General features: G+C 39.7%; 1 protein-coding gene across 10 annotated transcripts in view; it reads left to right on the top strand.

The window, feature by feature from the left end:
- wdr26a (WD repeat domain 26a) overlaps positions 1-16966 on the top strand; it is a 175178-nt gene that overhangs the window by 72942 nt on the left and 85270 nt on the right. For all 10 annotated transcript variants that reach the window (XR_007570051.1, XR_007570049.1, XR_007570048.1 and 7 more), the window contains 4 exons: positions 4163-4319; positions 10500-10638; positions 10749-10889; positions 13397-13516. Coding sequence is in view for 5 of the 10 variants with exons in the window: in XM_050045794.1 (XP_049901751.1) it covers positions 4163-4319; positions 10500-10638; positions 10749-10889; positions 13397-13516 (557 nt within the window). In the remaining 5 variants the exon portion in view is untranslated. The remainder of the gene's footprint in view (positions 1-4162; positions 4320-10499; positions 10639-10748; positions 10890-13396; positions 13517-16966) is intronic.

Consider the following 16966-nt stretch of genomic DNA (forward strand, 5'->3'; position numbering starts at 1 on the left):
TTCTGTACGACATCTATTGCACGTCTGTCCGTCCTGGAAGAGGGATCCCTCCTCAGTTGCTCTTCCTGAGGTTTCTACCGTTTTTTTTCCCCGTTAAAGGGTTTTTTTTTTTTTTTGGGGGGGTGGAGTTTTTCCTTATCCGCTGCGAGGGTCATAAGGACAGAGGGATGTCGTATGCTGTAAAGCCCTGTGAGGCAAATTGTGATTTGTGATATTGGGCTTTATAAATAAAATTGATTGAAATTGATTTAAATATCATAGTATAAATGTCCTTTATGAAATTAAGACTGTAACGAGTTAGTATACTGTACAGGTCCGGCAGAAAATATAACAGTACTGCTAAACAGTTTCAGTTGGACGCTGCATCTCAACTGCTCACATGTGCCACCTGCTGGTTGGTGTTGCGCACTGCAGCTACTCCTGGATCAATTATTTCACTCCCTTCACTGTGGCTGCGGCATTGAAATGAGTAACAGCTGTATGTGAAATGGTTAACAAAGGACGACACAGGCTATTTCCACATATGTAATTAATTAGGCTATTAATTCACACTACGCAACTAAATAATATATCACACATTTTTTGGATAAAATATATTTCATATGCATAGCATATGTAGGCCTATTTATTTATTTTAGTCGATTCTGTGCTTGCATAATGTTGGGTGTTACATTTTTAATAGAATGGCCATTCTACCCATAAATATCATATATATATATATATATATATATATATACATATATATATATGATTCTGCCCTCTTGGATTTTATTTTGACGTTTTTACACTTCACTTCCGCTTCCTGTCTGCCCACCACGCTACTGTCTGTCCCCAATGAGAAATGAAAAAAGGAATTTGCAAAAACCAAAATTGGTTTTCTGGTTTTTCGTTTGGAAACAAAAAAGGAATAGATCACATGATTTCGTTTTTCGTTTTTGGTTTAAAATGAAAAAAGGAAAAAATCACGTGACTTCCATTTTTGGTTTCAAACGCAAAAACGAATTGGCTGAATGTCCGCAGACCTGTTCAGTATTCAATCCAAAAAGGAATAATGGTAAAACGAATCGGCAAAAACCAAAAATGGGCCGGGTTTCATTGGTTTTTCGTCATTTGATTCTGACACCAAAAACGGTTTTCTTGGGTACCCTTGTTTTTTTGTTTTGAATCAAATAACAGATTTACCGTTTTTGGTTTTTGAATTACGAATGAATTACGAATTTTCCAATGTTACCCGGACCCACGATTAAAATTTGATTTTGATTTTTCATTTGATCCAACTTGCATGACCCGGAACTGTTTGCTACGGAAGCGCATTGCATTCACTGGATAAAAGAATAAAAAATGGACACCTTATCTCGTAATTACCAGAAAAGATCTCATAATTATTAGATCAGGAAAGGTGCCATATTGGCCACTGCTTCGCTCAGAACCACATACTGCATGGGTCCATGTCATTGGTTCGACATCCCATTAGTCCGACTGTCTGCGGTGCTGAACGGCTCGCGGCGGGCGTATGGTGCTTGAGGCGGAGCAGGCTCACAGCTTATGTGTTTGCCACTTTCTTTTTCATTTTAACCCACACCATGATCTTTTCCTGACCCTAACCAAGTGGTTTTTGTGCCTAAACCTAACCAGACCTTAACCACAGGGCATCATGATGATTTCGGAACGGACTTAGGAACAATGAGTTTAATATGGTCGGAACAATGGGATGTCGAACCAATAGGCTGTCGAACCAATGGGCAGTTCCCATACTGCACATCCACAAAGGGGGGTCGGAACTACTGTAACCAGCTGCCACTCGGGTGGTGGCAGTGACTATATCCCATATCTTTATTATAACGTGTATATATTGTAAATTACAACGGAGTATTAGGGTACGACGGAGTATTAGGGCCACATTGAAGAAAAATTTTTTTTGGAGATTTCAAGAATAAAGTCAAAATATTACGAGAAAAAAATCGTAATATTTCGAGAATAAAGTCATAACTGAGAAAAAGTCATAATATTAGGAGAATAAAGTTGAAATATTATGAGATTAAAGTCATAATATTACGAGAATAAAGTCGAAATATTATGAGATTAAAGTAGTAATATTTCGAGAATAAAATCATAACAGAAAAAGTCATAATATTACGAGAATAAAGTCGTAGTTTTTAAGGAAATAACCAACAACAAACAGAATGTCAGATTGTCTTTAATGCCATTGTAAGTAGCCTGCTTAATTAGGTTCGGGAACCGGCAATGTGCCGGTTCTGTATCAGTCGAAATGCGCTGTTTGTGACTCTGGGCCCAACTCTACCACTGATTGGCCAGTCTGACATTCTTCATAATGCATAAAGAACGTTAGTGAAACACATAGGCCTAACAGAAACATGCGTTCGTTTGGGGACAAGTTAGTGGTCACGTTACTTGTTCCACAGGCGAAGGACCCGGACACATACAGTAGCCTAAATACACTGGTTGTAAGTAACTTTTAGCATATGTGAGTCTTTGTGACTCTTGGCTCTTGTCCCCTAACTAACGCTTGTTTCTGTTTCACTAACGATATTTTCACCCGATTAAGTCACATCCCGTTATTTCCCGTTATTTCCTCTGTAAACCTAACGTTACAGCAGCCTACAAGCATGCTGTGTCAATAAATCAGCTCAGACACTGTTAGAAATGTAGTATTTAGCCTAATAACATCATGCTACAGCAGTAATAACGTCAGCTTTGGTCAAATGGCTCTAGCTCTCCCGGTAAATGTCATGTCAACTCTGGACACATTTTTCCTGTATGTTGACATAATGGCCGCGTTTCCCAGATTGCTCTTAGCTAAAGAAGATCTTTCACTAAGAAGGAGTCGTAAGATTGAGCTGACCCACTCTTAACACTCTTCTTAGCCACCAAACACATTAATATTAGGCCTACACTAAGCAAGGAGATGTTACAGCAGTGCGCGCCGTATATATTTTGATCTGTTTTATACTTCAGATTTATATTGTTAGGCATTAACTGGTGACAGAAAAGAACTACCACGGTGCTGAAACTAAATCAATCGATGTCAGGCACATCGATCACCCACCACTTCATCAGCGCACAAGTCACACACAGCCTACTTATTTTTCGTCTTATTATTATTTTTCTTCCGCCAGATTTCGGTGCGTAACTTGTGCCACAGTTCTGAGCGCACACAGGGTCTTCATAAAACATAGATTCAAGATTCAATATGCACAGTAAGGACACACGTTTCCCTGCAGAATGAAATTCGTTCTTTTCTGTCACCAATTAATATAATTAATTATATTAATAACAATATAAATCTGAAGTATGAAATAGATCAAAATATATACCGTGTGCACTGTTGTAACATCTCCTTGCTTAGTGTAATACTCGTAATTTACAATATTTACACATTATAATAAAGATATGGGATATAGTCAAGATGGCACCACCCGAGTGGCAGCTGGTTACAGTAGTTCCGACCCCCCTTCGTGGATGTGCAGTATGTGGTTCTGAGCTAAGCAGTGGCCAATGTGGCACCTTTCCTGATCTCATAATTACGAGATCTTATCTCATAATTACGAGATCCTGATCTCGAAATTACGAGATCCTGATCTCGAAATTACGAGATCTTGTAATTACGAGATCCTAAGGTGTCTAATTTTTTTTTTTATCCAGTGAATGCAATGCGCTTCCGTAGAAAATAGTTCCGGGTCACGCAAGTTGGATCAAATGAAAAATCAAAATCAAATTTCAATCGTGGCCCATTTTTCGATTTGCTATTTTTGATGTGAGCGTAAAATCAAAAATAAGAAAAACAAACCGTTTTTTGTATTTTTGAATGTGATTATTAAACGAATAATGAAAAAACAAACCGTTTTTTCGTTTTTTGATTTTTGATTTTAAATTGAAAATGGAATGAACGAATGATACACGGACCCACCAACACCCGAACAGTTTTTATTTTCAATTCACTATACACTAAAGAAAAATATCATATTATATTATATTATATTAATCCACATGCTCACCTGCATTCAGCCTGCAGAGGTAGAAACCCAGCTTCTGCTACTTGGTGTGTGTAACAATTTGTGTTCTAGATGATTCCATACATTTTTTTAATGGAGTTGGTCACTGTGTTTTGAACTAATTAGAATCTTTCTGTGTTTGTATGCAGCATACCTGCCTCCATCAGTGATGCTGCCTCCTCGCCGCCTGCAGACTCTTCTGAAGCAGGCGGTTGAGCTGCAAAGGGAGCGCTGCCTCTACCACAACACCAAATTGGACAGTGGACTGGACTCTGTGTCTCTGCTGCTGGACCACGCCTGCAGCAGGTAAGGCCGGAGACATACTTGGTTTTAACCATGCGTTTGCGTAGACAACCAGCCCCCGCCATGAACAGAATTGTTCACCTTTTTGCTTATATACTATGTGTGTTACCGGGGATTCCACGAGACAGCACACCAGAGAACTTAGACCATATAGAACATGCAGATTTGCATGATGTAAACAATAAACTTGGCAATACTCGAGGAGGTCACTGTATTGTTCATTCTGAGATGAGCATGGATCACAGCAGAAAAAGTGGTGGTGGGTTTCTTTTTCTCATTCTACCAACACTGCCCTGACCATTCATGTGAGTATTACATCTTGCGGACACATTGCTTTAATTTCTGAGGACGTGCACAACCAACATTTCAGACGATGGATGCATGTGAACGCGAACGTTACATGCCCACATTCAACCATAAATGGTTAATGCAAAGCACCACATGAATGTTGATGCATAGACATTAGGGCTGCAACTAACGATTATTTTCATTGTCGACTAATCTGTCGATTATTTTTTCGATTGGTCGACTAATCATTTTACCAAAAAATGTCTGTCCCAAACCCCAAAATTATGTCATCTAATGTCTTGTTTTGTCATCACGCCAAAGGGTTTTAATTCACCGTCATGGGAGAGTGTGTAAAGCTGCCAATATTTGAACGTAAGAAGCTGCAATAACAGTATTTTGGGGTACTTTTATAGTACTTTTCTATGAAAAATTACTCAAACCGATTAGTCGACTAATTGTTGCAGCCCTAATAGACATGAGCTGGCTGGTCAGTGGTTCCTCAAGGTGATTAATGGCAACAACCAAATGGAAGAAAAGAAAAGGAATTTTGTTGACACAGAAATGTTGCTGTTTGTATGTCAGGTGGAGGCAATTAAATATTGAGCGAGATTTCATTTAGGATTTGAGTTGACTTATATTTTACGATCAAAAGGTGCCTATGGAAAAGTTATGGCTCAGTAGCACAAGCACTATGGAGCTGCATTTGTTTCTTTATTATTCAATCAAACAGAGTAGGTTTTGCAATCAAAAAAAAGATTTGAGAGCAAAAGTATCAATATTGCAATCAAAAAATGTTTTATTGCAAATAAAAAATGATTGATCCAAATCCAAGTTTTGTTTGCAAATCCTAAAGTTTTGTTTGCAAATCCTAAAGTTTTGTTTGCGAGTCATTTTTTTCCGTTTGCAAGTCAAAAAGTTTTGCGAGTAAAAAGTTGAACCTGGTGGGCGGGGCCTAAACTGAAAGCTGTAAGACACGTCTCTATTGGCCAGTCTAAATTGGAAGGACAGCTTGCAAAGCATTTTTTTTTTCTTCTTCTCTCGGTTGGCGGATTGCAAACAATTTAAAGGTGCATACTGCCACCTACTGCACAAGAGTGTGCAACATCATGTCATTTAGCCTGTTTCTTAAATTCTACTCATCAGCCTAGTACGCTTGCAAAGCAACATGGGAGTTCTGTAGTTCACGGGGAATTCAGTGCGGGAGCTGTGGTGAAAATCAATTCTGAAACCGAATTTTTTCGGGCTGTGGTTTCCAAAAGAAAAATTCGTCCACACGAGTGGTGTGATAAAAAAAAATATGATATCCACACGAAACCGCAAAACCCGCTACCAAGTGATGTAATACACATGCCAAAGCAGTAGGTGGCGATGTAACTTCTAACGGAAAGGCCATTTTAACCAATCAGAAGTCAGAGTCAATACCAGAATAGGGAAGTGCAGAAAATAAAAACAACCCGATCCACAAAAATAGCGCAACCCAATTCAACAGCAGAGGCGCCTGAATGACAAACTACACTACCACGAAAGCAGCGACGGGCCTGCCAACGGACGTCCGACCTGGCCGGATCCAGAACCTCCGCTGGCAGGCCCGTCACTGCTTTCGTGGTAGTGTAGTTGGGGTAGCTAGCAACAGGAGCAGCCTCCTTCGTTGGTCGTTAGGTCGAGCAACTGGATATGCCATCCAAAGACAGCAGATAGCACGCTCACAAATAAAGTTAGTGTGACTTATAGGGTATTTATGTGTATCTGCCCACTCAATTGTGACATTATTTTCTGCATATGATATCGATTTTGTATCTTTACAGATACCATACAGATACCTCCATTCAATTTAAAGCCTAGCTGATTTGAGTTAAGGGTAAATGTCACCTAAGCACCTTCAGATTTTAGGAGTGTACCCTTAATAGATAATTTGTTTATATAGTTAGTTTGTATTGTGCTTCGTGATATTGTTTGAGGGAACTGTAACGTAAGGTAACTGCATACGAGTGAATGCAACCGTCACTAATGCTAGCGTAGTTCCTCAGGGATTTAAGCTGTTATTACTTTCATTTTGACAATCTAATCTGTGACAGCACATTAGCTAAGGTTGTAAGGGCTGTAACTGTTGGTAGCTGTTGTTGATTTTGTTTAAATATGTTGAATTATAATTTTATGGGTTATTGTTTGTCGGACGATTGAGCTAAGCTAACTGACGCTAACGTCAGCTGTCACTTGTTGCCATAGCAACAGTAAACATTCACATATGGGCTAAGTGCATAGTGCAGAATTAGTTATCCTATCTACACGCAACCGCTGGCACCGGAGTCTTCCAAAAACTTCACCCTGGATTCCGGTTTCAAAGAAACGCGGTTTCAGGGGCCCAAAAGTTCAGTTGCGTGTGGCCAAACAGCCAAATTGCATAGAATAATACACGGTTTCAGAAGTACACGGGTCCGTGTGGACTTGGCCTAATAATAGCAAGAATGTTTTATTTGAACTGGTGCGTGTAGATTGCTTTTGTTTAGCCAGGGCAGAACTATTCTACGGCGTAACGGTCAGTACCGTCGATGCCCTGGGGTGTAGCAGTAATGCCGACTGTAAAGCATTTCCAGTGGGAGAGAGGGAATCGTGGGTGCAGCCCGCTCAGTATGTAGCCACGTCAAACCCACCAATAGAAACTCTTCTCTCATCCATCAGCGTAGGCCCCGCCCATTAAGTGCAGTTGAACTTGCAAGCAAAACTTTGGCCCAATCCCAAACCTCTCCCTACCCACTACCACTTCACTACCGAGTGTCATTCCAAATCAAGTTACACTCGCAGCTGCGGCGGGCACTCCTGATTAAGGGAAAGTGTATGAAAGAGAAGCCAAACCATGGGACGCCCTTGCCACTCTACCGGAAGAAGGAAGCAGATGTAACCATGGATACCGACAGATGCTTTGTGAATGCAAAATAGAGCAACAGGCTATTAAAAAAAACATTTAAATATTAATTAAAATGAGTTAAATTAAAAAAAAACTTAAAGTCATATAAGAGATACAGTGCAGTGTAATCAAAGTAATTAACTTGTTCATATTTTCTAGACACAGTTTACACATTCACAGATGAACTTTATTAATTAATCTAGGCAATCTTACCTCCATCCCTGCTTTGCAGCATTCCTCTTTTTAGTAAAGAGACTCATTTGTAATCCGTAGATCGATTAACTGCTTTGTTTTTTCTTCTGTCCCTGTGAACACATAATTATATATTTTTTAAAAATCATGAGAATGGGATGAGGAATTTTTTAGACAGTTTTAAATAGTTTATTATACATATGGACATGTAGGTTTTCATCTTTTGACACCAAACATTCTGTGAGTTTGTTTGAGACTGTAAAGTCAGTGTGAGGAATCAAATGTGTGTGTTTGATCTAAAATATTTTACAAAGTAGAAAGACGGAACTCTTACATTTGTACGTTGTTTCCTCCATTGTGATGTTGCACTTCCTGCTGGGCTCGTCAGAAGCCTGCACTGATGCACACTTGCTATCTAAGGGCTGAGCAGTCCACTCGCATTCAGCGATAATTGGTTTGGGACGGCCCTTAATATGGCGGAGCTCCGCGTGACCGTGCAAACGGAGGGGGAGTTTGGGTTTGGGCCTCTAACCTGCAAGCAAAGAGGACTGATCTGCAAGCAAAAGTTTTTAACTCGCAAGCAAAAAGGACTGATCTGCAAGCAAAACTTTTTAACTTGCAAGCAAAGAGGACTGATTTGCAAGCAAAACTTTTTAACTTGCAAGCAAAGAGTACTCATTTATAAGCAAAATGATCACACGTTTGTACTTACAAACTTGATTTTTGATTGCAGTTCAAGAAATATGCTCTCAAAACAGTTTTATATGATTGCAACAAAAAGACACAAAAATCTCCATAAAGCACAAGTAATACTGCTGTATTTAAATATTTATTTAGTGGATCTATAAGAAACATGACATGAATTCAAATGTATCATTATACATATAATGATTCCTCACATTTAATTTCAATAGTCTGGCTTCAGTTCACCAGCTCACCATCTGTGTCGCCAGTTTCCCCTATCTCCAAAATGTGCGTATGCATGGATCAGTTTTCCTAAATTTACACGCATTTCCTCCTCAAATTTTCCTTATAAATCCCAATTTATGCTCAGAAAGTGGTATACGCGCTAGAGGTGTGCAGTATCATATCGTTCATGATAGGGCTGTCAGAACGAACTTCGCTATTTGAAAACAATTTGAATTATTGTAAAAATAAGCATATTCTAAGTTGGAAACTAAGGTACGAATATTTGACTTCCGGTACGACGCAAATAGGCCTGGGACGATCAGCGTTCAAATCGTATATTGCCGATTGGATGGTTGCCAGGCGATTTGCTAGATATCAAGGCGATTTTGAAAAAAAAAAAAAAAAAAAACGGCACTCTACCGTGCATGAAGAAATGTTTTTTGGGGAAATACATGACTGTCAGAGAAGCCCCGTTTACAAACAGAGCTACAATCCATCTCCTCTCTCTCTTCTCAGCGGAGGGTGCCCTGTCAGCCCTGCGTTGACAGTGACAGGGTGCATCTCTTTGATCCGAAGTGACACAGCCCGTTTGCTCATGCTTCGGGGTCGTTCAATAGAGTAATTGCAAATAAATATTGTTTTAATGTGTAACTATTGAAATGTTCACAAGGGCTTTCATAAATTCCTACAATGTTGCGGCACTGCCGCCTTTGCAGGTTAAAAGTTAATGACAGTGACTTGAAGTGAGGAGGAGCAACACTGACAAGCCAGAGACGCTCACTTTTGCATGTCATGCAAAATATTAAAATAACGTCATTATAACACAAAAAATATAAAAATGCGGTGGTAGGCCTAGGCTATAGCCTATACCAAGGAAAAATTCGAATATTATTCAAATTTTTAACATAAAAAACATTAAAAATTCGAATCTGATTTTGGGGGAAGATTGACAGCCCTAGTTCATGATAATACTGGCATGATTTTTGATATGATATGAGAAATTCATATCATGATAACTGCAATATTTTGACTTGTTGACAGACTGACGTCATACTGTTACCCTCAGCAACAACAAGCATGGCTGAAAGCGAAATTATTACTGACTCGGCGGTGGTCCCCAAAATAGGAGCACCTTCAGTAGTGTGAAATAAACTGTGACATCCTGAATATTTTATGAACAGCCCCGGACTCCTCAGACTCTTTTAGCGACTAATCGCTCAGAGGGATCTCATTCAGTAGCTCATCTGTCAGTAGCACAGCGTCTCTCCCTCTTCTTTCTCACTGTGCGCACAAGGGGGTTGGTGTCGTCAAGTGATTTTGTCATAAACCTTTGACAGTGTGAACCTATGTAATACTCACAGCTCGACAAAAAACTGTATATGTGTGAATGTGCAATAGTTATAGCAGCACAACAGCCTGTCCCAGGTTACAGCATGATGATTAGAGGAGAAATGGCAGAGCATAAAGGTCCAGATTGGACAAAAACAACTCAATCATTTAGGATTTTGCTAAAAGAGAAATTGCCTGTTGATTTATATACAAATAGATTCCAGGGTACATTTTTTGTATCTGTATCTGCAAACTGTTTAAATGTGTAATTTACGGTAGATTTGATTTTGTTGTACTATTAATATTGTATAAAGAATCTGAATCTCACTCTGAGTTACTTTTGTTAACTAAAGAAATGAGAGATAATTTTTGTTTAGTTTATACTGAATATTTAAAGGCAAGCTGTTAGGTTGACACGTGAAACTATGCCACTTATTTTGTTGCAATTCTGTGTTCTTAAATTAATAGTAAGATATTTTTTCACTAATTTGTCATATTATTAAGAGTATTGATAGCATGATGAAGCTTGATGTCTGCCTATGTGTGTTCCTAATCTTTAGGAAACAGTTCCCCTGCTACACTCAGCAGATTCTCACTGAACACTGCAATGAAGTCTGGTTTTGCAAGTTTTCCAACAACGGCACAAAACTGGCAACCGGGTCCAAAGACACCACCGTCATTGTGTGGCACGTGGACATGGTAATCAGCCACTTATTCAGCATCAGTTTTAGTTCAGACAAGAAAAAATGAGTTGGCATGTGAGAGTTATAAGAACCAGATAACTTACTGGTTTGTGTGTTGGTTGACAGGAAACCCACCAGTTGAAGTTGGTGAAGACTCTGGAGGGTCATGCTTATGGTGTTTCATACCTGGCCTGGAGCCCTGATGATGTCTACCTGATAGCCTGTGGTCCTGATGACTGCTCTGAGCTGTGGCTCTGGAATGTACAGGTATAACATGTCTCTTTTTAATATTAAAAATAATGATATAATAAAAGTTATTAATCATTCAAGAAATCAACACCAGTTCACTGGTTCACTTAGTACAGTGGCCAGCACTAAGTTACAATACAACTTTTACTAAAAATCTGCTCTATAAGCGTCAATAAATACAGTCCACCTTTTCCAACATTCTTCAAATAAGGTTGAGTCTCAGTTCAAAGGTTTATTTTTCGAACAAAAATTTCATGCATCACATTAAACCAGTCAGTTAAAGGAGATGGTTGTTGATGTAACCATATTTTCATGATCAGTTTTTTGCTGGGAACCAGCATAATTCTAAAAATGTACATACTGGAGAGGCCAGGGCCTCTTTCCCAAGTATAGGACCTGAAAACTAATATCAGTCTTCAGATTTAACACCTTTTTCACGCTATCTTTAATTGATCTCCAAAAATGAAGGATTCCAGGGCATTCCCAAAACATGTGATAATGAGCTGCTCTCTCTTCTCCACAGCCTCTTCAACATGCTGTCTGCTTCACCTTACACTGTTTGGTTGCTGGTGTTATAAAGTATCTGACCATATTTTTCCAGTTAAACTCTCTCCAGGACAATGAGTTGGTTGATTTCCATAGCTTGTTTTTTTTTAAGTTTTCCCACTCCTCCTTTGATATTTTCAAAGTTTCCCTGACTTTCCCACTTTTCTTTTATATAAAACATGTCACCCGACTTTAAACTTAGAGACCCTTATATAATCTAGATATTGTTTTATGACCTGGCTCAGCTGTATATGCTGAGCTAAACACATTTAGTTTGCCAGATCCAGAACTAAGATTTTCCAGATCTTCTTTACTTATTGTCTCATCACCATGGTTCCTCAGCTGTAGAAATCTACAAAAATCCTGCCTGGCCAAGCCATATTGCTCCCTCGGGTAGCTACAACATGTCTGACACACTGTCAGCTGGTTATTGGCTTCCTTCCTCTCTGACTAAATTGTGATCCACATTTAGAAAACTCCTACAAATATAACAACAATGAAAATAATTGAATGGCCACTGCTGTCACCTCTGATGTGAATATAAATCAGAACAGGCTACTGGCCATTCATATCTAAATTGAGGCTGCTAGGACCATTCTGCATTATTTATGTATTTTTTTTATTTTTGCACACTCAAACTTCCTGAGAGCAGACCGTAAACAGCTGATGAGAGTCCCTGCAAGAAAAGGCAGCATTTTATAGATATCAGTTAAGTACTAATAGCAAATAGTGTATTAAGTATTGCAAAATGCTTAATGTAGCACATGAAATTGGGATTATTTCATTATCTACAATTAACCATGCAGCTCTAGGTCAAATGCATTTCTTGCTCATAATTAGAAACAGTGGGTTGTTAACTCCTCCATGACCACCAGCTGTCACAGCCTGTCCATCTGTGACACACTCATCACAAACTCCACTCCAAACACATTCTTCATGGTCCAAGGAATTCCCAGTCTTGGTAGCAGAGCGGCTGTCTATTTGTTGCTGTTGATAATGTCAGCTCACTGTATAGAGTTGACACCCCCCTGTTCTTTGCTCTAATTAGTTGACCCACATTGTTCTTTCCAGCTTCTGTAGCACCAACACAAACACTTAAAAGAATCATGTAGGGGAAACACTGCGCAGGAACCTTTCACCCTGCTACCATCTTGACAAGTGATACAGGAGTTTCTGCTGCCATACCACCAAACTAAAGAGCAGCTTCTCTCCTCAGGCTGTGAGACTCCTCGGCTCCACCTCATCCTCCACACTCCACCATAAAAAAGAGTTTATTATTTGTTCTGGTAAGTGCTATATCATAGGCAACTGGACTTGCTTGCGTTTCTTGAAGACATTTCGCCTCTCATCTAAGAAGCTTCTTCAGTTCTAAATGACTGGAACGAAGTTGCAGGCTATAAACCCTGTGTGGGTGGGAACCCTTGCAGAGTCGTAGGGGTCACGTGAGCTCATAGTTTCAGAGTTGTTAACGACTCAGAGTTAACGATTTTGAAATTAAGAGCTCACATGACCGTTAGAACTGAAGAAGCTTCTTGGATGAGAGGCGAAACGTCTTCAAGAAACGCAAGCAAGTCCAGTTGCCTACGATATAGCACTTACGATTACCATGACCTGGATGACTGAGAATCTTCACCGACAAATATATTTGTTCTGGTTTTCTTTTGTAGCATGAGGAGACTACAACTGCATTTTATTGTGCAACCCTGTGTTGTACAATGACAATAATAAACCTACCAAAACTGCTCCAGTCACTGTCATGTAAAAAGGTGCAGGACTCTGTGAATGCAGCCATACTGCATTCTCATTGCATTTAGTCTTTTTCACCCAACTCAAACCTGAAGGTAGATCTGTAACCACTAATGAGAAATGGGTTTTCAGGCAGTTAGAAGGTCACATGACAGAAAAATAAATCAGTGTGTTGTAGGGTGAGTTACTGATCTTTTCAGTCATGTTTTTCTCCCCCCCCTTCTGTTGTCCAGACGGGGGAGTTACGAACAAAGATGAGTCAGTCTCATGAGGATAGTCTGACCAGTGTGGCCTGGAATCCAGATGGTAAACGCTTCGTCACCGGCGGCCAGAGAGGCCAGTTCTACCAGTGTGTGAGTATCTTTCACGGTACACAAACAATGTTGTGAGTGCCCACAGGCTCTGAGCATTACATATGGTCCATACTTTTTATTTTTGAAAAAAAATTACATTTATAGAGGTGCACTGATAGTACGTAAATCACAGAACAATGACATTTAGATAACTAAACACTGAGACTCTTTTGTCTTATAAAGTAGCATACCAGTGTGATCTGGGTTTCATCTGAGCTAGTATGTATACTGAACAATAAATGAAATACAAAACTTTTGTTTCTGTTCCCATTTTTCACAGGTTCATGTGAAAGATTATTTATGCACTGAGAAGATATATTTCACTCAAATGTTGGTCACAAATTTGTTAAAATTAGTTTTAGTGAGAACATCCCTTTTCCAAGATAATCCATCCACCTGACAGGTGTGACATATCAAGATGCTGATTAAACAGCATCATTACTACACAGGTGTGCCTTGGGATGGTCACAGTAAAAGGACTCTCTAAAATGTGCAGTTTGATCACACAACACAATGCACAGATGTCCCAAGTTTTGAGGGAGAGTGCCATTGGGATGCTGACTGCAGGGATGTCCAGAGCTGTTGGCCCTGAACTGTTCATTTTACAACCAAAAGACATCTCCAATGTTGTTTCTGTGAATTTGTCAGTACATCCGACCAGCCTCACAACTGCAAGGTACACAAGGGGCAACCTTGTGTATCCACACCAGCTCAGGACCTCAACATCCAGCATCTTCACCTGCAAGATTGTCTGAGACTAGCCACCTGAACAGCTTATGCAACAGTTGGTTTGCACAGCCAAAGAATTTCTGCAGAATCTGTCAGAAATAGTCTCAGTCAGGCCAACTGCATGCTCATTGTCCTCATCAGGGCCTTGACCTGACAGCAGTTCGTTGTCAGAACCCACTTGTACAGTATCTTGTTTGATAATTAGGCCTGCTATGCCATGTGTCTGACAGGCTATGTTGTGTTTGTTAATGTCAGGTTGTCATAATAATACCTCTCAACATTGTCAACTTTGAATAAAAAAATTACATAATTGACCAAATAACACTTTAAGCTACAGTTGGTCACTTTTGAGAAAATAACTTTTTGCCGTAGTACCTGAAAGAAGTACATGAGACAAGTAGAGGTGGTTATTAAGGGCTGAAAGATGTGCCACCAGAAACTGAATTTGAATCATTTATATTTAGGGCCCGAGCGACGACGAAGTCGTCCGTGAGGACCCTATTGTAATCGCGCTGTTTATTATTAGGGCCCGAGCAGGTCACAGACCTGCGAGGTCCCTATTGTTTTTCTCCTGATTATTTATTTATTTATTTTTAATTTTTTTTTTTTTCTTCCACCAAAATGATCGCATGTTTCACTGCCTGAACATACCCCAAAACTCAGCAAACTTGGAATATAAGTCACACCTGGCGAAAAATTTTATTATCTATTGTCCTCCGGAATTTCCACCACTAGGTGGCGCTATTATTAAAGAAAGTGCGTTTTGGCTCATAACTCCCATATACTTTGTCGCACATTCAAAAACCTTATATCGTGTTCAGTGAATTGTGCTGAATCTTGTGGTGTAGGCCACGCCCATTTCTGCCTACCGTTTTCTTCCGCAAATTCGCAAAATGTCGCAAACCTACTTTTTCGAACTCATCCCAGGCAATTTCACCGATTGGCATGAAACTTTGCACACAGCATCTGTGGACCCTCCCAACAAAAAGTTATTAAAAGAATTTCGATATTCCAAACAATACTCAAGTTATTAAATAGCAACTTCCTGCAGATTTCGTTCTAAACAGGAAGTGCTGCATATCTCCACATCGGTGTATCCGAATGACATGAAACTTAGGTTACCACTTCCGCATGAGCCCCTGAGGCTCTGTGCAAAATTTCGGGTGATGACCACAAGGTGGCGCTTTTTAAATTGAAGTATTTTATATCTCAACATCGGTTAGGCGGATTAACACGAAACTTGGTATAATTATTGTCAATGCCCTCCTGAGGATATCTGACGAAGGACTTACCGATCCGCCACTAGGTGGCGCTCTGGTGGTCGTCTAATTTAATATTTGGCACTGTGCCAACACCATAACACTCATGGAAATAAAATTGATAGCGGTGGTATAGACTGGCCCCTGTAACTCACACACCAAAAATGACCAGCAGGTGGCGCTATTTTCAATGCAAAAGCGTTTTTGGCCCACAACTCCCACATAACATGTTGCATGTTTTGAAACCTTATATCAAAGTGTTCCCTGAATTCAGCTGAATTGTGTGATGTAAGGCACGCCCACTTTTGCATTGAATTTCCATTCGCAAAATCGCGAACAATGAAAAACTTACTTTTTCGAACTCCTCCTAGGCGATTTGACTAATTTGCACCAAACTTTGCATGTAGCATCTGTGGACCCTCCTGACAAGAAGTTATTAAAAGAATTTTGATAGTCCAAAAAACGGCCAAAATATAAAACAACAAATTCCTGCACATTGTTTTCAAAACAGACAGTCTTTCATATCTTGACCAAATACAGTCGGATTACCACAACACTTTTGCTAATTGTGTTCCATGGCCCGATGAGGGTTTGTGCAAAATTTGGTGCAAATCGGCCAATACGTGGCGCTCTGGTGGCAGTCTAATTAGTGTGAATGGAAGTAAATCTGACTGTCTGGGGTCTGTCTGTGAGGAAATCCAGAACCCAGCTGCAGAGGGAAGTTGTCAGTCCAGATGTCACATTTACATGTCCGAATATTGTCATTATATACTCAGATTAAATATTTAAGTCATTTACCATCACAGTAACAGCGTGATATACATTAGTACCTGTAAACACTCATAAATATTGGAAAAATACATACGTGGGTTGGGTGCCTACCTGTATATTGGAAATGTAAGTAAGCGATAACGTTTATTTATTTTTTTTATTACAGCTGACAAGACATCTAGGTGCACGCCCCCCGATGGCAACATGCCCCGCGCGCGTGGACTGCGAGGGCCCATTCATTGCTGCTTGCAGCTTTAATTAGGGCCCGAGCACCTAGCGGTGCGAGGACCCTATTGAAATGCAAGGATTTTTTATTATTATTATTATTATTAATATTATTCTTCCTCCAAATGAATTGCCTTTTTGGGAGGCTTAACATACCCGAAAACTCATGAAACTTTGCACACATCTCAGAACTGGTGAAAAATTTGATATTTTAAGGGTCTCGTGCGCTGGTTCCAAAAAATGACTCAGTAGCGCCCCCTACAAAAGTTGGAGCTAGTTTAACCCACATGTATGAGACTTGGCAGGCTTACGTAACGCGCAGAAACGTACAAAAAAGCCTCTTGGAGGCATCCTCTAAATCCAGAGGGTTTAATTTTGATGTCTCGCCATGAAACAGGAAATTGCTATAAATTTGGAGTAAATGGTCCGTTGTCCACCAAACTTGACATGATTCATATTTGTCCCA

Source organism: Epinephelus moara, chromosome 6 (genome assembly GCF_006386435.1).
Source record: "Epinephelus moara isolate mb chromosome 6, YSFRI_EMoa_1.0, whole genome shotgun sequence".
NCBI classification, from domain to species: domain Eukaryota; kingdom Metazoa; phylum Chordata; class Actinopteri; order Perciformes; family Serranidae; genus Epinephelus; species Epinephelus moara.